This window comes from Saccopteryx leptura, chromosome 1 (genome assembly GCF_036850995.1).
Source record: "Saccopteryx leptura isolate mSacLep1 chromosome 1, mSacLep1_pri_phased_curated, whole genome shotgun sequence".
NCBI lineage: Eukaryota > Metazoa > Chordata > Mammalia > Chiroptera > Emballonuridae > Saccopteryx > Saccopteryx leptura.
Window position 1 is genome coordinate 218,302,572 of NC_089503.1, and position 12,675 is coordinate 218,315,246.

A 12,675-nucleotide genomic window follows, 5' to 3' on the forward strand; every position below is an offset into this window, starting at 1 on the left:
ACGTGCACTGCACTGTGGAAGGAAGGCGGGGAATGAAATGCGCCTTGTATTTGTAAGTGACTTGATTTTAAATGGTCACCGCATCAGGATTTGTTGACCTTCCCACAAATCTGTATATTATATGTATCTGTAATTGGAAAGGTACAAAAGTTATACTGACTATTATAGAAACCTAAACAATTTATTACAGCTGAATTTTTTTTTATTACAGCTGAATTTTTACACACAATTAATATTTAACAACTAATAAAGACCTCAAATAAAAACAACTGATAATTTTCCACATTACTAAAATCTAATACCATATGATTTCTTGGGTATATGAGACCTAGCTTTGTTAAAAAGAAATCATTCCAATAAAGTACTCATTCTCAAAGAAGACAGCTTTATTTAAGAACCCTAAATACATAATTAAGTTATTAAGTATATGTAGTTTTTTTTTTAAAAATCTTTTATATGTTATATGCCAGTCATTTTCTAAAGATGGATACTTCTGTTTTTCACGTTTTTCCCATTTTAAGTACATTTTGGTTACTTGAGAGCATTAAGAAAAAGAAATCATGTAAAAATTGAATACCAAGTTTTCTCATGTGGTTCACCATAATGGTAAATCAAGAAATTCAATGACTTTTCTAAAGTGAAAATGAGATTAGCTAAATATTTCTTAAATCTGTCCCATTAACTTTCTAATTTTTCTTTTTCTTTCTTAAAATTTTTATTGACTTCATTGGGATGACATTGGTTGATAAAATTATATGTTTCAAGTATACAGTTCTCTAGTGCATCATCTGTATGTTGTGTTGTATGTTCGCCACCCAAGGTCAAGTCTCCTTCCATCACTATTGACCCCCCTTTACTCATCTTCTGCCTCCCTGCCTCCCTGCCCGCTGGTACTCATCATATAGTAGTCTGTGTCTGCGAGGTTACTTCTCTTTCGGCTTTTGCACCCAGCCTCCCAACCCGTATCCCCTCTAACAGCTGTGGGTCTGTTCTCTGTACTTCCTAATTTTTCAATGGGCATTATAACACTATGTTTTAATTCTGCAAGGAAAAGCTATTTGAAATTTGTTCTATTCATTCTATCCCCACCAATCCTCCCCCCTTCTTTCCGTTTGTTGTGGTCTCTTTGGTGAAAAAGAAGTGTTAGTTTAGTTAAACCAGTGGTCGGCAAACTGTAGCTCATGAGCCACATGCAGCTCTTTGGCCCCTTGAGTGTGGCTCTTCCACAAAATACCACGTGCGGGTGCTACCTTGATAAGGAATGTACCTACCTATATAGTTTAAGTTTAAAAAATTTGGCTCTGGCCCTGGCTGGTTGGCTCAGTGGTAGAGCGTCAGCCTGGAGTGTGGAAGTCCCGGGTTCGATTCCCAACCAGGGCACACAGGAGAGGCGCCCATCTGCTTCTCCACCCCTCCCCCTCTCCTTCCTCTCTGTCTCTCTCCCCCCCTCCCGCAGCGAGGCTCCATTGGAGCAAAAGATGGCCTGGGCGCCAGGGATGGCTCCATGGCCTCTGCCCCAGGCGCTAGAGTGGCTCTGGTCGCAACAGAGCATCGCCCCCTGGTGGGCGTGCCGGGTGGATTCCAGTCGGGCGCATGCGGGAGTCTGTCTGCCTCCCTCCCTGTTTTCAGCTTCAGAAAAATACAAAAAAAAAAAAAAAATTTGGCTCTCAAATTTCAATCGTTGTACTGTTGATCTTTGGCTCTGTTGACTAATGAGTTTGCCGACCACTGGGTAAACAAATAGACTACAGAAAAAATGCCATAGCTGCATTCAGGATGTGGCAACCATCAGATAGTACATTTTGGTGGCTTTTCTCTAATATTATTAATTCTAATATTATATGATATGTAGTTTATGTATATATGTTTATGACAATGGAATCATCCTTTAAGACTCCATTAGAAAGTGGGTTTGTGTAGATATGGACCTATAATTGTTTATGTAAAATATAACCCTTAATTTGTAATATTTAGAAAGTACAAAATCCTATCATAACATGTACTTTCAAAGAACACAGCATAACAAAATTATCTCTGTATTGTCCTTTGCAGATACTCAGAGAGCTTTAGTGACAAACTGTCGACAGCTGCTAGTCCAATTAAAGCAAACTGCAGACTCAGTGCAGTTCCAGGGCTGAGAAGGGAGCCGCTAGCCTGGACACTGGACTGAAGTCGGGCTCCAGCGCTGCTCGCTTGTGACCCCCGTGGGCAAGTCCGCACAGTCAGAATGAGATGCAAGGGCTTCCAAGTCGGAGGAAAAAGGAACGGCGTCCTCACCGCTCTGCAGCTCAGCTACGAGACAGGGGAGCAGTAGCTCCCACACAGGACCCCGAGGATTAATGAGCTAGCGTGCCAAGTGCAGAGACGGGTGCCTGGCGGAGAGAGCCCAGGCAGCGTCATCCGGCAGCGGCAGCAGCGTCATCCGGCAGCAGCGTGACGCTCACTCTCACCCGCTGGTGTAGTCACTCTTTCCAGCACAAGTACAATGTCTGATTCTGTGCTGCATAAACATCAATCAGAGATGGTCCTCATATATTTTTTTTTTGGGGGGGGGTGTCAAGGAGAAAATAAACCTTAATTTCTAGAAATTATAGTTTGATTTTTCCCATTTGTCCTTTTCTTAGACTTTCCAACCTTATCTGACATCCATATAAATTCTGCAACTACTAATATCTAGAAGCGTAGAGCAGGAGGTGAAGGTACATTGCAGAATTAGGTATTTCTCCTTCCAAATAAAGTATCTTTCGTGTCTCTGATTATCAAAGTAACACATGCTTATTAGAAAGCTTTAAAATAAATTAGTAAATTGTAAAGAATAAAATGAAAAACTGCGTCCAGAGTCCACTATCTATAAATTACCATTGCTAACATTTTGCTGGCTATGATCCCAGACTTTCTTCTGTGCACCAATATACAGAGAATACAAGGCATACACACAGACATAGATATTTAAAATAGATCATATTATACATGTAGTTACTGATCTTTTACACGACACAGACAGCCTATCCCTCCATGTCAGTATCACAAATCCAAATGTGTTCATGGCTACCCAGTATTTCATTATGTGCATATATCAAACTTAACTGATGTACTTCTTTCCTCCTAGATTCTTGAGACTTTGGGCTCTAATTCATTGACAGCTTCTGTAGCTGCAGATGGGTGTCAAGTAACATAAACAGTATAAAATTCTGCCTCCAATAAAGAATGCAGATAGAACGGTTACTGAAATAGGATCTTATTCATACTTGTTGATGTGCACATTAAGGTGATTTTTATGAACAATTAAATCAAAATTAAAAATCAAAAACTATTTTTATCCTAAATTCTGAAGTCACAAAAAATTCTCTGTAATAGGTTCTCTTTGACATTTTTAAGTTTCCTTTGTTTAAAATACGTAAATAAGGCACTAGTGAGAGCTATAGAGAATTTTCACATTTTTAGCTATTAGAAACATTCTGGATTTGACCCCAAAAGCAAAGGCAACAAAAGCAAAAAATGAACAAATGGGCCTAAATAAAATGGAAAAGCTGCCCAGTAAGGGAAACCATCAATAAAATGAAAGAGCAACCTGGAGAATGAGAGAAGATGTTTGCTAACCATATATCTGAGAAGGGGTTATTATCCAGAATATATAAAGAACTCATACAACTCAATGGCAAAACAAAACAAACAGACAAAAATGCAATTTGGTTAAAAATAAGAGGATCTGAATAGATTTTTCTAAAGAAAACATACAGATGGCCTACAGGTAGATAAAATGTGTTCCACTTCACTGATCATCAGGGAAATGCAAATAAAAACCACAATGAGATATTACCTTCCACTTGATACAATGGCTATCATCAAAAAGACAGGAAGTGACAAGTGCTGGCGAGGGTGTGGAGAAAAGGGAACACTCCTGCACTGCTGGTGGGAATGCAGACTGGTGCAGCCACTGTGGAAAACAGTATGGAGATTCCTCAAAAAATTAAAAATAGAACTGCCACGTGATCCAGCAATTCTACTTCTGGGTATTTATTCAAAGGAAACAAAAACACTAACTTGAAAAAATGTTTGCACCCCCATCTTCAATGCAGTATGATTTACAATGGTCAAAACATGGAAACAACCTGAGTGTTCAGTGATGCACAAATGGATAAAGAAAATGTGGTTTATATAGAAGATGGAGTATTGTTTGACAATTAAAAAAAAAAAAGGAAAAGGAAATCTTGTCATTTGAGACAAGGATAGACCTGGGCATTGTGCTAAGTAAGTCGGGTAGAAAAAGACAAATACCATAGAACCAAACTAATATGTAAAAACTTTTGCCTGACCAGGCGGTGGCACAGTGGATAGAGCGTCGGACTGGGATGCTGAAGTCCCAGGTTCGAGACCTCAAGGTCATCAGCTTGAGCGTGGGCTATTCTGGTTTGAGCAAAAAGCTCACCAGCTTGGACCCAAGGTTGCTGGCTCCAGCAAGGGGTTACTCGGTCTGCTGAAGGCCTGTGGTCAAGGCACATATGAGAAAGCAATCAATGAACAACTAAGGTGTCGCCATGCGCAATGAGAAACTGATGATTGACTGCTTCTCATCTTTCCGTTTCTGTCTGTCTGTCCCTGTCTATCCCTCTCTCTGACTCTCTCTCTGTCTCTGTAAAAAAAAATAATAAATAAATCTTTTTTTTTTTTTTTTTTTAAGCGAGAGAGACAGAGACAGAGAGGGGCAGACACAGGAAGGGAGAGAGACGAGAAGCATCAATTCTTTACTGCAGCTATTTAGTCATTCATTGATTGCTTTTTCATATGTGCCTTGGGGGGGGAGGGGCTCCAGCCGAGCCAGTGACCTTGGGCTCAAGCCAGCGACCATGGGACCATGTCCGTGATCCCATGCTCAAGCTGGCAACCTCGGGGTTTTGACCTTGGGTCCTCTGCCTCCCAGGCCAATGCTCTATCCATGTGCCACCACCGGGTCAGGCTATATGTGAAATCTTAAAAAATAAACTTGTAGAGCCCTGGCCGGTTGGCTCAGCGGTAGAGCGTCGGCCTAGCGTGCGGAGGACCCGGGTTCGATTCCCGGCCAGGGCACACAGGAGAAGCGCCCATTTGCTTCTCCACCCCTCCGCCGCGCTTTCCTCTCTGTCTCTCTCTTCCCCTCCCGCAGCCAAGGCTCCATTGGAGCAAAGATGGCCCGGGCGCTGGGGATGGCTCTGTGGCCTCTGCCTCAGGCGCTAGAGTGGCTCTGGTCGCAACATGGCGACGCCCAGGATGGGCAGAGCATCGCCCCCTGGTGGGCAGAGCGTCGCCCCTGGTGGGCGTGCCGGGTGGATCCCGGTCGGGCGCATGCGGGAGTCTGTCTGACTGTCTCTCCTTGTTTCCAGCTTCAGAAAAATGAAAAGGAAAAAAAAATAATAAACTTGTAGATACAGAGTACAGATTAGTGGTTGCCAAAGGCGGGGTGGGGGAAATGGGCTGAGGTACAAAATAAACACATCTGCAGATGGAATGTGCAGCATGGTGGCTGTAATTAACAATACTAAATTATCTATTTTAAAGTAGCTAAGAGAGCAGATCTTAAAAGTTCTCATGAAAGGAAAAGAAAATGTGTAACGGTGAAGGGATGGATGTTAACTAAACATACTGTGGTGATTGATCACTCTGCAATATATACAAATACCAAATCATTATGTTGCACAACTGAAACTAATATCATGTTATATGTCAATTATCTCTCAATTAAAAGAAAAGAAAACATCCTGACCTCACTCACCCCACGGAAATAAAGCAATCTCTCAGTTGGAGAAAGTTACAAACTAAGAATAAAAGCTAAAAAGCTCAACAGTTATGAAGGTAAGCCATGAGAAGAAGAATGATTTCTAAGTATTTCTTCCTATCTAAAAACATTCAAATCCAAAATTGGAAGTCTCAGCCTATTTGAATGAGAGAAATGTTACTTTAAAAGATAGGCTAATTGCTGCTTTGTAAAAGAAATCAACAGAGGCATTTAAGTACTTACTTTCATATAAAAACAGGTCTCTTCTCATAAATTCTCAGGAATATCTAACGTACAATATGAGGTACATATGCACAAAGCTGTCATATAATTTTTCTAATGAAGCCAACTTTTTGGAAGGTGATAAAGTCAGTCTAATATGTTTTTCCAGGAGGTATTAATTAAATGTATCCTTAGTAGTTTTACAATAATGTCACACACACGCGCACTTATGAAATATTCTAAAAGCAGAAGAATCCCGCTTTTAGGCTTGAAAAGGAGGGAGGAAGTAGCTTTCAGTTTCAGTATATACTCTCCCAATTAAATGAAAGAAGACATTCAAATTTTCTTTGTGAGCGTATACAAAATAGCTGACTGAAGGGAATCTGTACCTTCTAAGATTAATTCTAGCACTTGTTTGAAATTAACTTTCCTATTTGAGCATAAAGTATTAGAAAAACAACTTTCTTTGGTGTGGCACTATGAAAGTCTACGTATGAAGACACTCAGTTTCAATTTGAGGGCATAAACCATCAGTTCTTCTGTTCTCATATTTATATGGCTATAGCCTACAGGCTGAATGGTATAGCCATTTTTCTCTGCAACTAAACAAGGTAAATAAATGTGATATATTGGCCCATCGCCCCACCACTCTGCATATGGTGCACATTAAGGTTGTATTCATTTGCCATATGAATATAATTCCTTTTACCACATCTACTATTAGTTACAAGCAGTAAATACAGAGTTGTTTTGCTGGAACTTGAGGGCCTGCATTACATCACGGAGCACTAAACATCCTGGACCTTCTGGAGAATTTCATAGACATAGTTTTAATGTCACCTGAACTTGAACACTGCAAACATATTGTTTCAAACCCTACTTGATGAATTCTTCAAGGAAAAAAACATACAAGGCAGTCTTAGTGTGTACACAACAGTGCACACCGCAAATACGAGGCAGTCTTAGTGTGTACGCAACAGCGCACACCGCAAATACGGGGCAGTCTCAGTGTGTACGCAACAGCGCACACCGCAAATACGGGGCAGTCTCAGTGTGTACGCAACAGCGCACACCGCAAATACGGGGCAGTCTCAGTGTGTACGCAACAGCGCACACCGCAAATACGGGGCAGTCTCAGTGTGTACGCAACAGCGCACACCGCAAATACGGGCAGTCAGTGTGAGCACAACAGTGCACACCACAAATATGGAGCAGTCTTACTGTGTACACAACAGTGCACACCACAAATATGGGGCAGACTTAGTGTGAATGCAACAGTGCACACCACAAATACGATGTGGACAAGCTCTTGGGAAGACACAAGAACTTGTTCTCGACAAAAAAAAAAAATCAGATCACAAGTCCTATCCCAGGTATAAAAAGGCTACTTGTTGCAAGCATTGCTTTCATATTCAGAATCTAGTGAATGTAAGGAATGGAAAGATAAAATATCATCCAGTGATATTTTATTGCAATGAAGAGAATTTGTATCTCACGACAGATGCTTTGTTTCATTGCACATAGATTTTGCTTACTTTTTCCTTAAACAAAATATTTATTATCAAGTTCCAAATCCAGGTCAGTATGGAGCAAAAGAAGAAAGAAAGTGAGTTATCTTAAAAGTCTTATGGTTCAACACAACGTGTCTTGCCATTTGTGACCCATAAATAATACATCATAGGCAATTAGCAACAAAGGACACCTGTCTTAACAAGTACTACTTTTCAAATTTCCTAACATTAAATCCCCAAATCCATCCAGCAGGTGGTGCTCTAGGACACCTACAGTTTGTGTTACATCTACCTTACTTTGGCAAGACAAAGAATAAGGATTTATCAGTGGCCTCAGTAAAACATATTAGGCTTTATGGTAAAAAGAACATAATTTCCAAATATGTGCACAAGGTATACATATGCATAAGACACGTGCACAGAGGCAATCAGTAAATAATTCATACCTGAGTGATACTACTTTTGTTAGAGACTTGATGAGCAGTCTAGGTATATCAGTGGTATTTACGGTCATCTGGCAAGATCATTCTAAATTCATTAAAAAAAATTTAGAATGCCTTAAAGTTAGAATTCATTTTTAATTATAGCAGGAATGTCTCATTAGGGTGATACCAGTAAAATTAACAACAGTAGGATTTACGGTAATGACTTAAGTGATTGATGAGAGTATAACAAAATGAAGTTTTGGACGGAGAAGAAAAGCAGGGCAGCCACGGCATACAGTACTTTAGAAACAGCTCTGTGCTCTGTTAGTGCTAGCCTTATGGTTAATAAAACCTTCTCTCTAATTAACGGTGCTGAAATATTCTTAAAGAACAGAATCCTGGTGTTATGAGAAAAACTTAGTTGGTTTTTTTTCCAGCAGACGCCATTCCCATAAAGGAGAAAGCTGACATAGATTAGCATGTCTGATTGCAAAAAGGAAAAAAAAATGCCACCTTTCAATCAAATCAAAAACAGAATGTGAAAATGGAAACTACTTCACCGAAATACTACACACACAAATCTATACAACACCTCAGTCAGCAGCCATTTGCTTCTAAAGCTACTCAACTGTGGCTTTAAAAAACTCAGATACCTAAAAATACTTAAGTACTTACGTGTTTTTAATAAGCATTTAACTTTAATTTCATGATCTATTAATACAATAAAAATGGTGGATAAATAACTATTTTGTAAATTTTCATCTTGCTTATAAGATCGTTTCAAAATTTTAAAGTATTTCAAATGTCAACTGAATGCATTGGGTAACATTTTCTCCAAAATTTAAAAGTGTGCAGCCTGAAGAGCCTTACTCTGAAGGAAAAAGGAGTATTTCAGGAAAAGCGTTTCGGTGGACAAGATGCGGTCCTAAAGCACACAGAGTACTCGGGCTGAGATAGGCTTCCAAACAAAAAACATCTTTTATTGAAATGTTCTTGATTGGTTTTATTTTTTAAAATCACAATGAGCTGGAATCCTAGCTTAATTTTCTTCTCATTGAAAAAACTGCATCCCACAGGCGATAACTACCCCAAGACAAGAAAGTCAGGGATGAAAACCTATCTGCCTAACAGGTCAGCACTGCTTTTGCCACAGAATCCAGACAGATTACGTGCACCCTTTATAGACTCCCAGCTACACTAGATAGAAATTGCATCCAGTTAAAATTAGCCTGATCTTATCCAAGCAATGCACATATTAATATCGGGCAACATGATTTTTTAAAAAACAGTAATAAAGCCATGAACTTTACATATAGCACTAAGGTTTATAGAAAATGGAGCAGGTTTATGACCCTACCAAGTAAAATTAGTAGTTTATCTCTAATTTTTGAAAGTAAAAAAAAACAGAATCTTTGAATGAGACTTCTGAAAAGCAGGAAAAAAAAACACAACAGACTCGCTTTCTTTACCTATTTTCCCTTAAAGCGAGAAACAAATCTAAATTCAAACACATAAGCTGAGGCATTGTGTGCCTTTACAGACCACACTGCAATTCTACCCATGCACGCCTGACCATTTCTTAAAGGACGATTCTACTGCATCTACTAGATACAGTATAGGAATAAGCAGACTCTACAGTTCCCCATCTGGAAAGCTCTGACTTCGGCAGCTGCCATGAGCCCGGGGCTTATAATATCCGAACCAGCTTGCATGGATGTTTAAAACACACACGGTAAAAATGTCTTTTTTTTTTTTTTTTGGTCATTTTTGTTTTGAATAGCTTAGACTGGCTTGTTCATGTTTCTATTCTAATGTGTGGAAATTCTCATTATCTGAAAAAGTGCCTATTTGTCTTTCTCCCAGTTCACCCTTCACAGCTAGAGCAAAATTACATCGGGCCACCAGCCCATCAGATGCGAGCGGAGGGCCTGGAAGCATGGGGTTCACTTTGAGGAAGGTCATTTAATTTCGTCAAGATACATTCCAATTTTCTAAAATTTTTATTAGCTGTGCTGTTCTGTTATTCTTCTGTATTTCTTTTCTTTCCATTACCAGCACTGCATGGAGTTAATGTCCCCCACACCGCACACAATGAGAGGATACAGATGAAGTGCTCTATGAAAAATATAGCATTATAATATATACTCTAATGCCGACAAGATGGTGTGTGCGTGGTGATTTATCTGCTCCGAGCACCCAGTGCTCTGATAACACCTAAGTCAGCTCCTATTGTTGCTTTCGTTTCGCAGACAGGCCGCAAAGAGCACAGCACAGCTTAGAACTCAGATTGTCAGACTCCAAACTCCAGAATGTGGTCAATCCGACTCGGTTCATTTGTTGTTTGGAGTATATGCATGTAAAAATCATCTCTCAGGTAATTTGTAAGGTATTTAAATATATAAAAATATATTTCACCTTTGCTGGTAAAGCTCAATATTTGTAGTTTTAAAAATATACTTAAATCTGTGAAATACAACAATTACTTATAAGTGTAGATAATAAGCCTTAAGCTACTTCTTAGAATACACATAGGTAATAACATACAGAACATGATTAGGGTAAAAGAAGTAAAAAAAAAAATTTTCCCCCTTGCATTCCGATTGCTATATGTATAGGAAACATCATACAGTATGTTAAGACAAGAGAAAGTTCTTCCTAAATATTTTCAGGTAACTACAAAATGGTATATTTATTATCTATGTCAAATCTATGTTTGTCTGAGTTAATTTAGTAAATCTCAATCACTGAATTTATAAACACAGGAAAAAAAAGAAATTGAAAGTAGCCACGCATCCTAAAAGGCCAGGAAGGAAAATGAGCAGAATGTGAGGGTCTATAATGAAAAGAACATTAAGTTCTTTTCAAAAGACTGTGAGCAACAAAATTCCTGAATTTTATGTATTTTAACATTTTACCCTTAGTATATGTGAAATGGACATTGCTGTACAAGCACACATGCACACAGTCCTCACACACAGACACACGTAGAAGTTGGATCTGATCACAAAGACAGCATTCTCCATAGCATTGCGGCCTTCAGGGTTTTTTTATATTCTATTCGTATAGGGAATGATCTGTGTGTTCATTAAAATATATACATAGTAGAGGTTCACTGAATAAAAACCGCACCAAACACAGCAGAACCAGCTCTGATAAAATACTTTGCATACTCTTCTTTTAAAATCGTATTGGCTTTCAATGATAAGGTTTCACTTTTGTACCAGTATTACACATTTAATAAGCACCACTTGCAGAAGCGAACACAAAACACGATGGACTTAAATATCGCAGACTGTTGCATAATCTGGGACTGAATGACAGACGTGCAGTAGGGTTCAGGTAAAGTAATCAGGAACAACATGATCCTTTCTTACACAAATACACTGCAACTTGCTTTAAATTAAGAAACTGTAAATATTTGAGAGCAGCTAAAAGACTCTACCTTATGAAGTAAAAATCTAAAGCTATTCTTGCAGGAACTCTTCAGTGTTGTCATAATAATTTTAATTAAATTCTCATTTTCAGGTGGTCCCTTTAATTGTTTTTTCCTACTTCTTAATGTGTTTTTCTAAAGCCATTTCTTTTCCGCAGCTGTGTGCGATTGGTTTTAATGGTAGCTGCTTCCTTTTTTGCCTTCTGTGAATTACAATTTTAAATGGTTACACATTTTTTGTTTTACTGCCTTCAGCGTAGTTTCATAAAGATGTTTAAGGCTGTCGGTGAACATTTTCATTTCCCATCTGAAAAACCAAGAGCCATTTGAATATTCCATATTGGCCTTTTATGACCTGCTTACCTTTTAATATGTAAATGAAAGCACATTTTTTTATAAAGGCTGGTTTGTTTCCACAAAATTATACTGTTTTTCTCTTAAAATATGAATTCAATAAACAAGATAATACGTGATTGTTCTTTTTATGTTACATCTTATTGTTAGCGAATGAAACACCTCTATTTTACGTGATGACAGCCATTTACAATGAAGAACTCGCATTTTCAGGTCATAAGAACAACCTATAATATGAAAAACGAGGTTTCACGCTTGGGAGTTGAATTATCTGTGGTCACAAAATGTCAATAATGAGGCTATCTAGACCTTTTTAAAATTTTAACTAAGAAATTAAAACGACTTAGGAGTTCAGTTTCACTTTCACCATGATGAAAAAGATATCTTCGCTGCAAAATGTTACTACACAGCACTGGTCAGGTTTACTTGTAAAATCAGTTGTACTCACTGCCTGGGTTATCTCCAATCCCACTGCTTTTTCCGTTCCAGTACCAGAGCAAAAGGGTTGCATCACGTGACCCTGAGAGAATGTAGCAATTTCCCCCGATGTATGACTCAGAACGAGTGAGGCAAGTGACAACATCCCAATGGCCAAACACAACTTGGATCAATTTTCCTGAAACACAAAACAATTATCTTTGAAATTGCCATTAAAATTTTTTTTACAAAATATCCAGTGACCCTTCACTTGTAAGATAACAAACCCTTATTAATATATTCCAATGATTTAGATTTTATGATAAAGTTTGATCTGGTCCAACCTCTAAATCTTCTTTGGACAGTAACACAAACAAAAACATCAACTGAACAGTGATAATAACATTCTGGAAGACAAAAACTACCTCAAATCAAATAGTAATATTTAAGAACCATGGTACCGAATCACTATAACAGCTACTATAAATTACAAATGAATCATATTTATTGATGAAAGCAGGCCCTGGAGAACCCTTATTTGAAACCATTTTAACATTTTCT

The 12,675-nt window shown here is 38.5% G+C and overlaps 1 protein-coding gene across 6 annotated transcripts in view; it reads right to left on the reverse strand.

Moving 5' to 3' along the window:
• LRBA (LPS responsive beige-like anchor protein) overlaps positions 1–12,675 on the reverse strand; it is a 629,646-nt gene that overhangs the window by 14,851 nt on the left and 602,120 nt on the right. For all 6 annotated transcript variants that reach the window (XM_066386366.1, XM_066386375.1, XM_066386349.1 and 3 more), the window contains exon 53: positions 12,146–12,313. In XM_066386366.1, the coding sequence (XP_066242463.1) occupies positions 12,146–12,313 (168 nt within the window). The remainder of the gene's footprint in view (positions 1–12,145; positions 12,314–12,675) is intronic.